The sequence below is a fragment of the Sarcophilus harrisii genome, chromosome 3, assembly GCF_902635505.1.
Source record: "Sarcophilus harrisii chromosome 3, mSarHar1.11, whole genome shotgun sequence".
NCBI lineage: Eukaryota > Metazoa > Chordata > Mammalia > Dasyuromorphia > Dasyuridae > Sarcophilus > Sarcophilus harrisii.
In genome coordinates, this window is record NC_045428.1 from 51,127,966 (window position 1) to 51,145,893 (window position 17,928).

At 36.1% G+C, this 17,928-nt stretch overlaps 1 protein-coding gene across 2 annotated transcripts in view; it reads right to left on the reverse strand.

Moving 5' to 3' along the window:
* RASA2 (RAS p21 protein activator 2) overlaps nucleotides 1-17,928 on the reverse strand; it is a 110,768-nt gene that overhangs the window by 77,989 nt on the left and 14,851 nt on the right. For both annotated transcript variants that reach the window (XM_031957861.1, XM_031957863.1), the window contains exon 3: nucleotides 14,537-14,631. In XM_031957861.1, coding sequence (XP_031813721.1) covers nucleotides 14,537-14,631 — 95 coding nt within the window. The remainder of the gene's footprint in view (nucleotides 1-14,536; nucleotides 14,632-17,928) is intronic.

Consider the following 17,928-nt stretch of genomic DNA (forward strand, 5'->3'; position numbering starts at 1 on the left):
TCTACCATTACTGCCACTGTTTTCTTCTATGTTTTTATGTTTGTTTGTTTGCTTGCCTTAAAAACTGGGATATTTATTCTTCTCCTGTTCTGTGGTGGGTCTTTTGTTCTACATGACTTCAAAGAATAGCAGTGGTTAAGAAATCTCATCCATGAGCTTTATCAATTTGTGGAAGTAATTCAGCTGGGCCAGGGTACTTCATTTCTTCACTACCGCATTATCTATCATGTTGCCCATTAGACATTAAAAACTAGATGCCTTATAGACATTTCAATCTCTACTTATCCAAAACAGATCTTGTTCTCTTTCCTCTACATTCTCCATTCCTGCTGGGGCTATCTTCATACTTCTAGACATTGAGGTTCACAATATCTATATCATCTCAAACTTCACTATCACTGATCCAGCCCATCCAATCTGCTGCTACATCTCACAATTTCTTTCTCCACAACAAACCTGTACTGAACCTTTCCTCTCCATTCCAATAGTGGTCACCTTGCTAAAGGTTCCCATGACTTTATACTTATAATAGTCTTCTAATCAGTCTCCATGCCTCAAGTTCCTCTGGACTGCAATCCACCCTCCACTTGCTACCAAAGTGATTTTCCTAAAGCACAAGACTGATCACATCATACCCTTACTCAAGAGTCTCTAGGGGTGCACTATTAATTCTGACATAAAATTTACATTCCTCTGCTTGGCAAAGAAAGCTCCTCAAATTGTGTTCCTTCTTGTCCTTCCAATACTTTAATCCCTTCCTTACACTGCATCCTCTAGCCATAAGAGCCATATTCCTCCTGAAGTCTTTCCTGGTACCTTCCCCAAACTGCTTTGGATTCACTTTGGACACATCCTATACACACTCACTTGTGTCCAGGTTCACCTGAGGGCTGCCACTGCTTCTCTTTGGTTTCTGTATGTACCCTCCATGCTTAGCAGTGTCTCTGATACACAGTAGTATGACATTTAATAAATGCTGGTGGATTTATTTTCATAACTATTAACTCATTGTTAGCCACTTTTCACTGCTTTTCACTCTCTATTAATGTCTGACATATATGAAATCAGTTTCCTATATTCATTATGTTTTGATCTGGCATTGTAAAAATTGACATAATATATTAATAATATACAACGAACTTCCAGATGAGCTATTTAAAACACTAAAAGATGATGTTAAAGTGCTGTGCTAAATATGCTAGCAAATTTGGAAAACTCAACGGTGGCCACTGGACTGGAAAAGATCGGTTTATAGCTCAATCTTAAACACAGACAATGCCAAGGAGTGCTCAAGTTTCTGAACGATTGTGCTTATTTCACATGCTAACAAAGATATGCTTAAGATTCTGCAAGCTGGGCTTTAAGAATATGTGAAATGAGAACTACCAGAATAACAAGGTGGTTTTCAAAGAGGCAGAGGAACTAGAGACCAAATCCCCAACATTCACTGGATTATAGAAAAAGCAAGGAAGTTATAAAAAAAAAATCTACTTCTGCCTCACTGACTATACTCAAGCCTTTGATTGCAAGGATCACAACAAAATGCAGAAAGTCCTTAAAAAGATGTAAGTACCACATGATCTTACCTATTTCCTAAGGAAACTGCATGCAAGCCAAGAAGCAACAGTTAAAAACACAAACAAGGAACAACTGATTGGCTGAAGACTGGAAAACAAGCACAACAAAGCTATATGTTGTCAGTGTATGCATTTACATAATATATCATGCAAACCGCCAAGCTGGATGAATCAAAAACTGGAATTAAGGTTGCCAGGAGAAATATCAACAATGTCAGATATGAAGACAATACTGGTCTGAGAGTGGAAAGTGAAGAAGAATTAAGAAACCATTTGATGAGGGTGAAAGATGAGAAGGTAAAAGCTGACTTGAAGCATAACAAAAAAACCCCTGAGATCCTGGCAATTGGTTTCATTGCTTGCTGGCAAATAAAGCGAGAAGAAATTGAAGAAGTGTCAGATTTTATACTCTGGCTCAAAGATTACTGCAGATGGTGATTACAGCCAAGAAATTAAAAGATACCTGCTCCTTAGAAGGAAATCTATAGCAAACCTGGACAGAATACTAAAAAGCAAAGACATTACCTTGCTGACAAATATATAGTTTAAAGTTATGGTTTTTCCAGGTTATTTACTGGAAGGTCAAATTCCAAAGCTGGGTGTAGAGTGTGTTCAGGGAAGACTAGTACCTCTGAGTGAGGGCTGCAATAGTCTGCAATTTTTTTTTTCTACATTAGTTTAACCAGGTCCGACAAAAATCATATTACAAAAAACTATAAAGCAATCAAATTTCTATATTATACCTTGTGGTGAAATCCAACAATTTAAGATAAGTTGTTAATGTGGAAATATTAAGTTACAATAATAAAAGTACTGTGATTGACTGAGTTCAGATTTTCTGTATATAAATCCTGTCTGCCAGAACACCAGATTCTTTAGTAAATTTTTCCATGTTCTTAATTTAAATGGCCGGAAGAGTTCTACCAATGCATGTAGGAAAAAAAAAAATCTTATTTTCAAACACATTCACTTTGTGAGGGGAAAATGGAAGAAAGAATCGGGAACGAAAAGGGTGGGCAGAAAAAATGACAACTAAATCATTTTTGTTTTCTTATACTTTCAGTATAAACAAGAGACCAAAGAGAAAAACATAAAAGTGGACACAATCCTATTTGTTAAAAAGGAAGGAAATAAAGGAGGTAAGGAGGAAGAGAAAGAAGGGAAGGAGTAAAGAAGAGTGAAAGAGGACTGACAGGGGAGGAAAGAGAGGAAGAAAGGAGAGGCTGGGAGATAAGAGGGAAGAAAAGGAGGGGAAAGGGATAAAAGAGGAGGAAGGAGGAGAGGGACAAAAGGAAGAGAAAAGGTAAAGGGAAGAGGAAAGAAAGGAGCAGAAGGAAGAAGATAGGAAGAAAGGAAAGAAGGAAAGGAAACAAGATTAAAAAGGGGACAAAATAAGAGATGATGAGAAGATGGAGGGAAGGGAGAGAAGAGAAAGAAAGTGAGTTTAGAAAGGGAAAAAGTAGGGAAGGTAGGAGACTTATAGGTGCTAGGACTATATAGTATTAGTTGTATTAAGCTCTGAAATGCTTTAGAACATTAAAGGTAAGACTAAAACAAAAAAAGGTAAGACACCCATGAGAAGAGCAAAGACAACAGAAGTGGCTATTCATCTTCATACTGACTTCAGATACCACCACTTAACTGCTAAGAGTTCTGAAAACCTCAACTTTCCTGTGGATCCTCAGACCCAACTAGGAAACTATTATTTTAACCCCACTTTAAGGCTATTTTCTAATTTTTGGATATTCTATCAATACTTGCTACTTTCCTTTTAGGTACTCAATTAACTTAACTCAATTACTCATTCCTTTCAATAGAAAGCACTGAGTGTAAGTAATCCAGATCCCAATCCAGAAATGTAGGTATTTATAAATATCTTTTCATCTAATGCATTTTAGACATGAATTTTACTGTCTAGGCAAATTGCAAACCCTAGTTTGGAGACTTCATGATTTCTGCAGGTATTGTGTAAGACTGAGAAACTACCAACAATTAACAAAAGATCTCTGGAGATAAGAAAAATATCTTGCAAAAAAAAAAAAAGAAAAGAAAAAGGTTGAAGACTGAAGAGGAAGTTATGAATGATTCTGAATGAAATACCATATTTACATGCATACTTCCTCATTTTGAATATTTCTACATGCCTGAACATTGAGAAATCAAGAAAAAAGTTCCCCACACACCATTTCCTCCCCTGCTTTTCCTTTAACACAGTAACTAAGATTTGTGTTACTATGATTATGAATCATCATAATAAAAAATATAGGTATACTATTCTCAAAGAACATGAAAAACAGGTTAAAAATATATAGAGCTGGGACAGCTAAGTGGTGCAGTGGATAGAGTACCAGTCCTGAAGTCCGGAGGACCTGAGTTCAAATCTGACCTCAGACACTTAACACTTCCTAGCTGTGTGACCCTGGGCAAGTCACTTAAACCCAATTGCCTAAGGGGGTGAGGAGAGAGAGAGAGAGAGAGTGAGTGTGTGTGTGTGTGTGTGTGTGTGTGGAGAGAGAGAGCGTGCGAGTGTGCTACTTTTGGAAAAAGCAGATATCAGTTTACTGAGCAACAGACTACTCAAAATGATAATAAGAATATACCATTTGATTTTTCTAATGTAACGAAAATGTCATGTGTCCAGATGGAGCCTACTTGGATCCAACAACAAAATAAAGAGGGCTATCATGGGTGGTATTCACAGGAATGGAAACCACATTTCACTGAAAAAGAAACAAACAAATGGCTGGGTCACACAGATGTTTGTAGAAATGGAAGAGTTTTCATCACCTGCCATGGGTCTCTATCATCTGCATTTATAAAAGAACACATGCAGTCACATATGCACATGCATTCTAATGGGGTATTTACAGATTTTCAAGTCATAATGTGGACAAGAGACAAGTCAATCAACTAGCATTTATTAGGCACTCCCTATGCACCAGGCACTGTAAGCACTGGGAGTACACAGAAAGGCCAACCCTTACAAAGCCCCCAACACTAAAACCATCATTCCTTGCTCTCAGTCTAATGGGAGAGACAACATGCCAATAACTGAGTACAGACAGGATGAACTGGAAGTATTCTCACAGGGAAAGGTTCTTGCACAAGGTATAACTTTGGCTGAGACCTGAGATGATGAGGAAGGAGAGAATTCCAGAGAATGGGGATAGAATAGAGGATGGGGGTGAAGTAAAAGTCAATGAAAAATGCCCAGTCCAGTGATGAAATGTCTTGAGGAACAGCAGGAAGGCCAGTGTCACAAATCTTAAGAGTTCATGTATGGGACAAAGGTATAAAAAAGACTGGACAGATAGGGAGGGGCATTTAAGAAGGGCTTTCAACAGCCAAACAGAAGAATTTCTATTTGATCCTGGAGGTAATCCTCCAGATTTTTTGGACAGGAAGGTAATACAACTTTAGGAAGAAAGATGAATGGAGGATGGACTGGAGTGGTGAGAGACTGGAGAGAGGGAGACCAATCAGCCAATGGCTGGATGAATTCAGGCCTGAGCCTCAGCGAAGAGAGGAGCCACATAAGAGAGACGCACATGGAGGCCCATGGAGTAGCCAACATCTTAGATGCAAGCCTGAGCAATTTCTAGGCATTTTTTGTTGCCTTTGTTTCCCCAACTCTTTTTCTGGTACGGAAGATTAGGACAAACTCTTCTGAGTAATTGTGGAGGCACTGTTCTGCAGGATGTTTGCTCTCCACAAACAGGAGCATCTGGAGAACCCTGCCATCCATAGGGAATCCCTCCTTAGCTTATTATACATGTTTAAAAAAAAAAAAAAACAGCTATCAATAATCAAAACCAATTCACACATATCTCAAAGTCCGCATTTTCTGTTTACTTAAAATACACCTACCAACATACAGTGTTTCATGGATGCTTAATGAGAAAAACAAACAATTCTTGTATATACTAAAGTAAGGGTTATATATAGTGTTTAATTATGGCTTGTGGAAATTATTTCTAGCCTCAGTATTACTGATGCAAAAGTTGTCCTTATTTTTGACGGAAAATATTCTCCATTTATTAATTCTGAATTTTTACACTAATCCGAGGAAATATAACTGATATTTTTGTTGAACAAGCTTTCCCTTTCTTAAAAGTGCCTCTTTGACTGCAGCAAAACAATGAATTTGTCTTTTGGACGAATACAGAAATGTTTCTTTTTTAAAATATAAATATACACCTTTCAATTTGGAGACAAAAATAAATAAAATCATAAGAAGAAAATTGCCACTATCCTGGTCTCATAATATTATATATACATTCCTTTAAAAATAATTTATTTCATTAAAATTAATTTAAAGATTTAATGACATGAATTGTGAGCTGAGAAATGAATTTAAAAACCAAAGATGTAGAAATGATCTTTAAAATTATTTTAACTGCTAATCCCAATTAATAGTGCTCTCTTCCTTACATGAACTGATGCTAAGTGAAATGAGCAGAACCAAGAAAACATTGCACACAGCAACAACATTATCAACTGTGATGGATTAGACTCTTTTCAACAATGAAATGATTCAAGATAATTCAGACTTGTCATGGAAAATGCCATCCACATCCAGAGAGAGAATTAGGGAAACTGAATTGAGTCAAAGCATAGTATTTTCTTTCTTTCTTCCTTTTTTTTTTTTTTTTGGTTAGTATTATTTGTTTGTTTGGTTTTTTTTTTTTCTTTCTCAAGTTTTTCCTCCTTTTGATCTGATTTTTCTTTTTGGCATGATGAATATGAAAATGTATTAGAAAAATTGCTTGCTGCACAGGGGAAGTGAGAGAGAGGAAGAAAGGGAGAAAAGTTTGGAACACAAGGTATTGCAGGGGTAAATGTTAAAGGCGATCTTTGCCTGTATTTAGAAAAATACAAAAGTTTTTTTTTTTTTAATAGTATTCTCTTTTTATGGTTCTCAGTTATAAGTTCCTCTTTATAGCCAATAAAGTAGGATGTTTGGGGGAGTTATACTGTTAGCAAAAAAAAATTTGATAGATTATCACAATATATGATCATCCTCCCCTTGGTGAGTGTTGAGAAGGGTTTCAAGGAAGAGATAAGAGGGAAGGCAAGGGTAGAAAAGACATGATGATAAAATATTCTAATGAAAATGTCCTCTAGATAGTTGAAAATATTAGTAAGAGGCAGAGTAAGAGGTAAGTGGGGTGGTGGGATGCAGACTTGTAGATTTCAAGTGACATTAATATCCATAGAAATAATGACTAAAGCTAGGAGGATAGTTTCTCTAAGAAAGTGAGAGTATAAAAAGAAAAAGAGACCAAGGACCTTTAAGTCCTGAAGGATACTCAAGTCTAAAAATACCAAATATCCTAAATAGACTCCTTCATTAAACATAAGTTGGGATTTCAAAGTTAGAACACGCTGCTATTTGAGAAATATGGAAAATAGAAAAGGAGAAAGTACATTTAACTACAATTGTGAGGTAGAAGAATTGCTAATCACTGAAACAGAATCTACAAATAGAAATCAAAGAAATCAGAGTAAGGGAAGAGTTCAAATAATCCAGTGTCTGAGAAGCCAAAGGAAGAGAGCTACAAGAAGCAAGTGGCAATCAACAATTTCCACGTTGTTGAGAAGTGATGGAGAAAGATAAAGGTTGAGAAATAGTCTTTCATTTTAAAGGCTGCAAGAGACCTGCAGGAATCGTGGTTTTTGTAGAATGGTGGATATGATAGATCTTAAAGAGAAAAGGTGTAGGGAAATAGGAACAAAAAAACTTGACAGGAAAAAAAATAGAAGAGATGACAGATAAAGAGGATATAATATCAGAACAGAGGAAATCCCCATTTTGTAAAACAATTATGCAATAGAACCCATTAAAGCTTTTACACATTCATTCTACTATTTCCACAACTGAACAAAAGTAGGTAGCAGTATAACTAAAGTGTGGTCTATGGGAACACACTGCATTTAAAAATGGGTACTATCTTTACCCTGTTAATTTAAATGTAGGAGTGAGCTTCCCTTATCTGACAAGGTGCGTAGATATTTGTATTAGGATATATATATATATATATATATATATATATATATATATATATATATATGGATAGAGTGCTGAGCCAGAAGTCAGGAGGAGTCATCTTCCCGAGTTCAAATCTCGCCTCAGACTAACTTATACTGTGACTTTAATGTCCTCATCTGCAAAATGAGTTGGAGAAGGGAATGGCATACCACTCCAATATTTTTGCCAATAAAAATCCCAAATGAGGTCACAAAGAGTTGGATACAACTGAAACAACTAAACAATATATGTAGTGTCTAAAGTATCCTAAATGATTAAGGCAAATCTATGGAGGTTACCTTTACTATATGTATAATGTATATTATAATGTGTGTTCTGTAAAATGCTTACTGTAGATATTCTGAATAGGGATATTATAAAAAGATGTTATGACTAAGTTGAATGGAGAACACCTTCATCTGAGTGGATAATTTAGGAAATACTTCAATGTAGAGTTAAACAGATTTATGACTTTTTTAAAGGGAGGAATAAAGTTCAAAGAAGAAGAATCAAACAAAGAAAATAAAATAGATGAAAAAACAAGTTATCTCTCAGATATACTAAGAAAGCATGTAGGGGCTAATGATGAAAACTCCTCTAAGATTTTTAGATTACAACCAAGAAGTACTCACTGAATTCACACACAAAAAAAGTTTTAATGAAATTTAAAAAAAAAGATCTAAGTAGAAGCAGACTAGGGAGTCCATTTTTGACAACACCCTGGTCCTCTAAAATTTACATAACCTATTCAGGAAGAGGGCTAAAGACTCACACCTTAATCTGGGTCTGGAAAATAGAAATACTAGCCAAAGAACCATAAGCCAAAGGTCAGGGTTTATGGATTAAATGGATGATGCCAAGGAACATATGGAACAAATTAGTTGGGGGTTTTAAATCTGTGCAAAACTGAACAATATTAACTGTATGTATTATCTATCTTAAATGTATCATTAGCTAGAGTACTCCCCATGCCTCCAACTACTTCTTATACTCTGATACAGTTTAACCGTCTAAACTGTCTGAAGCAGAGTGGCAGAAAAAAATGGAGATGGGGACAAAGAAGGAATAGGAAAGGGTTAAGACCAAAGCAGAGTCAGCAAAAGGTATAATCTAAATAAATCTAAATTATGTATTCTTTGAGATAGTAGTAGCAAAAAGAGAACCCAAAAATTATTCACAAGACAAGAACTGGTGCTGGAATTCCCTGTCTAAAAGGGAAGAAGGTCAAACAAAGAATTTAAGACTAGGAAGATTGAGTATATTTTAAGGCAGAAGTGAGCCAATTTTGAGAGGTGATCAGAGATGTTGGTATAAATTGGGACTTACCCACCCAGGTGAAGAGTGAATTTTAAGATAAATATAAAAGTCTATTCAACTTATCCTTCATCTACCAAAAAAAAAAAAAAAAAAAAATAAGCTCATGGGACAGCCAGGAAAAAAGCTGTAATAATCTGGTTGGCCTACTTAAGCATGGAGGGAAAAGCAGAACTTTATCTGTTGCAAGATAGAGATTGCATCAGGGGTTGCATTAGCATTTAGAATAGATGCTAATGTATTTATTTTAAATTTAAAGCTCAAAGTAGAGCTTTCTTCATTCTTGTTTAGAATATCAGCCTTATTGCTCAATTGCTTTAAGAGTTTCTTTCTGAACATATGGTCCTCGAAGGCAGACTTCTTTGTTAACATGTTTAAGAGAAACATGAAAACTCCAACTGATAAATATAATAACCAACCAGGATTGCAGAGAATTGGTGAGCATGAAGAACAAGATAATAGATCTTGAGACAAAACAAAGGTGTCATTTTATTTTATTTGACTAGTTTTCATTTTAGAGAAAAGCTAACAATAATGTCTAAAAAAAGGAAAAGAAAAGAGGATCGAGGCACTCAAAAAAATTGCAAAGAGGAGATCTGAAGGATAAAATGAGACAGAGCTTTCAAAAAAAATTTGAAATGATAAATATTATTTTAAAAAGCTAAATGTAAGAGCCTTAGGTTTTTTTCCTTTCCACATATTTTGTATATTAAAATGTTGTGTGTGTGTGTGTGTGTGTGTTAAATTTGGAAATTAAAAAAAATCTTTTAAAGATTCAAAGTACTTTTCTAAAGAAACTTTTTACTAAGAATCAACTGCATAGAGTTCTAAATCTGGATGATTAATTCTCCTAGTTGACAAGAGATACTATGATTTTTTACACAAAGGTTTACTTTTATTAAGTATTTATCACACAAAGGAAACATCTGAATGGCTAGCTATAGTTAGGTAAAAGTAACTAAGGTAATGGATCTACCACTGGACTTGGAATCAAGAAGACTTGAGTTTGAATTTTGATTTAAATACTTAGCAACTGTGTGACCTCTGACAAGTCACTTTACCTGTTTGCCTGCTGTCAAATGTAGCTGACAATACTTACCCCAAGAGGTTATTATGAAGAGCATGCTGTAAATCTTAAAATGCTATATAAATGTTAAGTTATTATTATTATTACTGTCATTTAACTATAGAAAAACTGTTAATGAGAACAGTAGTCATGTTGGTGGAAATTTTAATCAAGATGTGTCCATGGTTGATGTGCCTAAATAATTAACATTTGTTGACATATAAAGGCAGAGCTGCCGACCTTTAAAAGATTAATAAATACTTTTTTTTAGATACAAAGATTTCAGAGTGTAGGAGAATGGTAGGAAGGAACAGATATGGGAATAGGGGATTTAGTGGATGATGCCAAAGAACATATGGAATAGATTAAAAAATAAAAACATTGAAGCCTCGAAAGAAAATCTTTTTGAACCTAAAGATTTTCTTAATTTTTTTAATGATATGAATAATTACTTCTACATGAAAAAAAAAATCTACTTCTACATTATGAAATGTAACATGATACAGTGAATAAAATGTGAGCGTTTCAAAGAATTGGAAACTGAGGGAATGCCCACCAAATGGGGAATGGCTGAACAAGCTGTGGGATAGCAGAACCAGGAGAACTTTGTACAAACAGCAATACAGTAAGGATGATCAACTATGAATGGTTTAGCTATTCTTAGCCATACAATGACCTCAAGCAATTCCAAAGGACTTATGACATGAAAAATGTTATGTACCTATAGAGAAAGAACTGATGGAATGCAGATCCAAGAATGTGGGGGCTTTTTAAAATTTTATTTTTGGGCTATGTTTCTTTTTGCAACATAGCAAATATGGAAATGTTTTGCATGGCTGAATATGTACAATCTGTGTTAAACTGCTTTCTCAAGAGGGAGAAAGAGGGTAAGGATTTGGAATTTAAACTTTTAAAAAGCAAATGTTAAAAACTTTCTTATATGGAATTGGGGAAAAAAAATTTAAAAAAAAAAAAAAAAGAATGTGAGCCTTCTGACTCATAAGACCTGGTTTAAGTCCTGTGGCAAACATGTTCTAGCCATGTGACCTGGGACAAACCACCAACTCTCAATTTAGAGGCCCAGTAATTCCGAAGAGACAATACACAGGAAAAGAGACTAAAATATTATATGGATATATATATATATATATATATATATATATGGATATATGAAATATATATATATGGGATATATATATATGGGATATATATATATATATATATATATATATTTAAAATTTTTAATGTGAGATGGTAAATTTGAATTTGCAGATGTCACAGAGATTTTGGGGTTGTGATTCATGACTAGAAGTACACACCTTAGATAAAAAGCTTCAACTCTATGGAACAGGATGGTCCTCCCAAGATGAGCTCATCACTTCTAATCTCATCAGCATGCTGCTAATTCCAGCCTGGATAGACACCATCTCCCTCAGCCTCCTTTCCTCTCTGGCTGGAGGGCTGGATGGTGAAATTTCAAATTCCTCCCAATGCCTTCCTTTACAGAGCGCAGAAACTGGACTCAGTTCATTCCATTTTTCATTTGCTGCCCTTCCTGGTTTCAATTCCATGGAAAAAGATTTTTTCTGGGTTCCATGATACTTTCCTGCTTTCTTTTGTAGGTTGTCCCCCCCATTAGATGATAAATTTCTGGAGGGCAAGGACCATCTTTCTTTTTATTGATTATGTTCCTAGTGCTTAGCAAAGTTCCTCACATAGGTGATTAATAAATGTTTACTGGATTTGGAGTAACATCTTACTTCAAGTAGCCAGTCTTCTGAGAGAAGCTCCACAGACTGGGTCAAGAGAGTAAATGTCACATAAAGAGTGATCAGTAGAGGGATATACTACACACTGTTTGGCCAGAAGGAGAGAGTAGATAATTCATTCTGGAAGCATATAACAAAGAGGGCACAAAGGCATAATAATAAGTGGCAGGGGACGCTAACCAGATAGCTATCTATTAGCATTCTCCTGATTTAAGCAGAATAAGCTGATAGACTTTGACTTCAAGACAATTTCATTCTTGAAAAGGTAGAGGAAGCAATGAGGGGAACTACTAATTCTGGACCTGATGGTGACCTATAAGGAGGAACTGGTTGTTGAAGGAGAAATGACGGGAACCTTGGGAGGAAGTGACCACATAATCTTAATATAGCTAAGTAGGGAAAACTAAGCATAATGCTGAGATAAACCTCAGATTTGAAAAGAACAGATTTCAAAGAGTTCAGAGGGAAAGAATAAGCAAAATCCCAGGGGCTACAATTCTACAAGGAAGAACAGAAAGCTCTCAAGGAAACAATTCCAAAAAGTTCTGAAGAAAATATGGAGTTATCTTAAAGAAAAAAAAATTCTTTGTAATTGCAGAGAAATTAATTATTATAAATTTTTTAAAGCATGTCCAGAAAATGAGGCAGCTTGGTGGTGCTGTGGATAAATCAAAAAGCCTAAAGTCAAGAAGACTCGTCTTCCTGAGTTCAAATCTGGTTTCATGTGCTTACTAGCTGGGCAAGTCATTCAACCCTGTCTACCTTGGTTTCTACATCTATTAAATAAGCTGGAGAAGGAAATGGCAAACCACTCCAATATCTTTGACAAGAAAACTCCAAATGGGGTCATAAAGAGTAGACAAAACTGAAAAATGACTGAATATACTATAAATCAGCACTAATGATTTAGTGAGACAGCTCCTGTTCAGAAGGAGCTTATATTCTATTGGGAGAACAGGGCAGGTATCACAGAAGAAACATGTAATGGATGATGAGCTGGATGTCAAGCCAGGAGGACCTAGATTCAAACTGTGTTTTGACATGTACAGTTTAGATCATGTACAGCTCTCAGGGCCTCAGCTTCTTCAACTCTAAAGTGGGAGGAGTAGACTTCATGGTACCTCAGCTTCCTTCTAGCTTTGGGACCTTCCAGGCCAATTCATTCACCTGTGGTGTCCCCATCACCCAACTCTTCCCTGTGGCTCTAAAAGGCCTCCCCCAGTAAGATGTCTCAGCAATGGAGCTAAGCTAGAACAGAAAGTCTCAAATCCTTTGGTGGATTAAGGAGGAGACTTATTCTAGCGGAAGGGGCAGGTAAGACCTTGTTCTAGTGACCATGCAGGCAGCAGGAAGCTGAAGAAGAAGCTGCGGGGTGTCAGAGCTTGGCCAGCATCACCCTCTGCCTCCCCGGCCGGCACCAGGCATCTGACTTCTGTCCTGCTGCTGGACCTTTGTGACTCAGGAAGAGAGAGGGAGGCTGCTATAACTCTGCCTCATTTAATTCATGAATAAGTCAAGACCCTAGCTCATGATGTCACCAATCCACAAGGAAGGATGAACAACAACAAATCTATGACCCTAGGCTTGTAGGTAATTACATATGAATAATGTACAATCAGTATGGATGTAACCAAAGAAGTGCTTGTTTTGGAAACAGGGAGCCCCTGAAGCTTCTGGGGAAAGCCAGGTGGCTCTGTGAAGAGAGTGCTGGGCCCAAAGTGGGCCCGAAGTTGGCCCGAAGTCAGGGAGGCTCTTCTGAGTGGCCATTAGAGAATCTTTATATATGAATGTTCACAGCTATGATTACTACACCATTACTACCACCACCACCACCACCACTATCTGGAGGGAGACTTTTCTAGCATCCTGCTACACAGTCCAATTCTAGTCAATATTTCTATGGCATAAAGAAGCAAAGAATACGCTTATCACAAATAGTCATGCTAGGAACTATCTGCTGGAAACGTCTAGCTTCATGACCAATAAGACATCTTAAACTCAATATATTCCGAATCAAACTTGTTCTTTCCCCCAGAAATTCATTCCTACAATTTACAGCAAAGATACTGCTATTCTTTCAGTTAAGAACTATAAACATTCAGTTTTTAATTTCATTCACTTTCCTTCCTTAGGTAATAATTACAACTATCTATAATGATTCAGAATCACTGAAATTCAGATTTAGAGCTGGAAAATATGTCACCAGCTATAACTGTCACATTTTATAGAAAAGTGAGGGTCAAAAAAATAAAAATAGAATCAAAACTGGAAAAAATCTTCAAAAAATTTAAAATACAGTGATAATATCTGCATCTTATAACAGACCAACCTCCAGACCTCTGGCTAAAGGCCAGAAAGAGACATTGGTTTCTTTTCACTTAAATCCAAAAAGGTAAAACATAACACAAAGTCAACTCAACCCACCCCTTGCCAATCCCTAAAATCCCACGTGATTTAAGAGACTATTTTACTGTCTGTTGTGTCCAATAAAAACTGAAATGGTAAACAAACAAACAAACAAACAAACAAACAAAAAAATCCACCTAAAATGGTCACGGGTGTGTCAGTCTTTAAAACAAGGGATGGTTCAGGGAAAAGCAGGGAAGGGAGATAAAAGGACATGGGGAAATTTAGGAAATATAAAAACAAAAAATATCAAAAAAAAGTATTTAAAAATAAACTGAAACTACATAAAATAGTACCAACTACATGTACTAACCAGTTTTGTTTTACTAATTTTATGTATGTGACAATCTTAAAAAATATAAATTTTAATGTTTACCTGAACCTCAGAATTGGAATCAACAGGCTGAAGGGAAAACCATGTTTCTTTGCCAGTGTGGGTACACAAGGCTTCTTTTTTGATGGCGACTTTTCCTGAAAGAAAATGAGTGAAACAATATTTTTAAAAAAAATTTTTTTTTTCTCCTCAAGACTTCTTAGTACTGCAGATTAAAATACTTTGTAGAAAGCTCTGTGTGTGTGTGTGTGTGTTTGTATATGTGTGCTCATGGGTGTCGTGTATACTAATAACAAGGCATTTTGTATAGATATTAATATTCTTCATTTCCTTCTGTTCCTTGAAGGATCCTGTGTTGGGTCATCTTAAATCAGGATATGAGACAAAAACTCATTTGTATTTTCATGCCACCATATTTTTTAATGCTCATTCACATTCATATCCTCACTTCCTCCTTCAGTACTACATGGAAAACTAATGCCTAATTACATTACAAAACAAAAATCCAAAACTGTATATTATTGTATATGCTTAACTTCAAAAGTTCTAATTAGTTATACACACCTCCTGAGATGTGTGTATAGATGAATTAGCCTACAGCTAACATTTATGAAGTACTTTATGGTTTATAAAGTGCTTTATAAGTATCATCTCTAACTGTGATGGACTTGGCTCTTCTCAACAATGTGATGATTCAAGACAATTCCAATAGACTTGGGATGGAAAGTGCCATATGCATCCAGAGAGAGAACTGTGGAGACTGAATGTGGAGCAAAGCATAGAATTTTTTTGTTTGTTTGCTTTTTTCTTTCTCAAGGTTTTTTCCCCCTCATTTTGATTTTTTTTTAATACATGACAAATATGGGACATGTTTAAAAGAATTGCACATATTTAACTTATATCAGACTGCTTCCTGTTTGGGGGAAGAAGGACAGGGAGAAAATTTTAGAACACAAAGTTTTACAAAAAAGAATGCTGAGGGGTAGCTAGATGGCATAGTGGATAGAGCACCAGCCCTGAAGTCAGGATGACCTGAGTTCAAATCTGGTCTCAGACACTTAACACTTTCTTAGCTGTGTGACCCTGGGCAAATCACTTAACCCCAACTGTCTCAGGAAGAAAAAAAGAATGTTGAAAATTATCTTTGCATATATTTAGAAAAATAAAATACTACTGAATGACAACAGCAAAAAAAAAAAAAAAAAAAAAAAAAATTCTGTTTCAGGCTGACAACCACCTAGGGGAGGCAGAAACTTTTGTTATCACTCCCTTTTTACAAATGAGGAAACCAAAACGCAGAAGGTTAAGGCGTTTGCCTAGGGTCACAAAAGACTGCATGAACTTAATGTTGTCTCTCCTCTCTATCTCAGGGCTCATGGCAACAGTCTCCCAAGATCTCTTCTTGCTTCCATCTCTTAGAATCCTTAGCTCCTTCAAGATGGCACATTCTCAAGGACAGCTTTCCTGCCTCTCTGTACTTCCTCCAGAAATTGCTGCAACCTCCCTAGAATGTATATGAGTGTGTGTGTGTGTGTGTGTGTGTGTGAGAGTTGACCTTTCTAAGTGGTCAAAACTCCCAGAATTCTTCAAAGACCAGCTCAAGCAGCAGCTTCTACAAGAAGTCTCCTGAGCATCACCTGCTCCCAATTTCACTTACATTCTTATGTGTGCGTGTTTTCTTTGTCAGACTGTAATAAGATCATTGAGTAGAGATGGCTTTCTTGTGTCTCTGAACTCCTAAAACCTGGTCTAGTGTGTCTGGACTTTCAGAGGCACGGAAGAAATGCTTGTCTCTTCATGGCTTATCGCCATTATGATGGAAAAATAGCAAGAGGTACATTTCAGTCAGTTTTCTGCCAGGTCCCTAGGTCTTACACAGAGTTACTGTTTAATGTTTATGGAAGTGAACTTAATTATAACTATATCATGCCATTAAATATTTTCATTATAGTTAGAGCTTATTCCCTCAAAGGAGAAAACTAATAAATAAAATTAAATACAACTATTAACATTATATGAAATTTAAAATATAAACAATCCTGGGACTAATAATTCAACCATGAGAAAATAGCCATCCCTTTTAAGTACTTTGATTAAATCTCATATATATGATCAAGAAGTATGATTAAACCAGCCTTAGGAAAATAATGACTTTAAAATATTTTATGTATATATAAGCAGCAGCATTAAAATACCTGATATTTTTACATTCTTTTTCCTTGGCAATAAAATGTAGGCAAAGGTTAAAATTACAACATTAGAATACCTAAATATTCTCTACCCAACCACTTTTCTGTCAAAGTGCCTGACCAGACCAGAAAAAAATCCTATACTTAACACAAGTTTTATATCATTTGTACTGTTGTTGAGTAGATCTATCATGTCCAACTTTTCATGACAACAGATCATATTGTCCAAGGGATTTTCTTGGCAAAGATACTGGTGTTGATTGCCATTTCCTTCTCCAGAGGATTAAGAGTAACAGTGACTTGTCCAGGGTCACATAACTAGTAAGTATATAGCTATCCTTCATTCTTGAAGAGAACCAAAATGACATCACTATTTTAGAGTCACAGTACTGTGTGTCTCACTATGGCTGATCAGATCTACATAAGCCTGGAAGGCTCTACCATAGGTTGGGCACAAATAGTCTATATGAACGTTTGGAGTGAAGAGGTCTCTAAACTTGTGCATCTTACCTTTCTTTTGAACTATTACAATTCTGCTTCATTCATAGAGCACAGGACATTCCTTGGTGGGGGGAATGCCACAGAGGGCAGCCTGAACCAGTGTCTCCCAAGCTTCACAATCAATTTCAAAGTATTTCAGAGAGATATTAAGAGTGTTGTCGTTCTTTGGACCTCTTTATAAGCACCTGTCTTGTGAGCTCTCTGTAAAATAGTCTTTTAAGCAAGGGGACGTTTGGCATTTGAACACTGCTAGGCCATTAGAGTTGCACTCTTTAGAGCAGAGTTTGAATACCTGCCTGTTTAGCTCGAGAAAGGACCTCTATAATTGTGTCCTGATGGGTAATCTTCAGAATCTTCCTAAGACAATTTAAATGAAAGTGATTCTGTTTCCTGCCATGGTGCTAATAGACTGTCCAAAATCGACGGGCATAAAACAATGAGATCAGCACAATGGCTCAGTAGACCTTCCGTTTATTAGATAGCTTTTACTTCACCAACACTTTCCTGTGGAGCCCCCTAAATGAGCTAGCTCTGGCAACATGTGCTTCAACTTCATCATCTATTTGTATATCCCTGGAAAGTAGTATACAGCCAATGTTAATGAACTTATCTACAGTGACCAAAATTTTTCCATTTGCTAAAATCGATTGTTCCACATATGAATGGTGTGATGCTGGTTGGTAGAGAACTTGCGGTTCCTTTGTGTTGACTGTTAGGCCAAAATTGGTACAAGCAGCAGAGAAT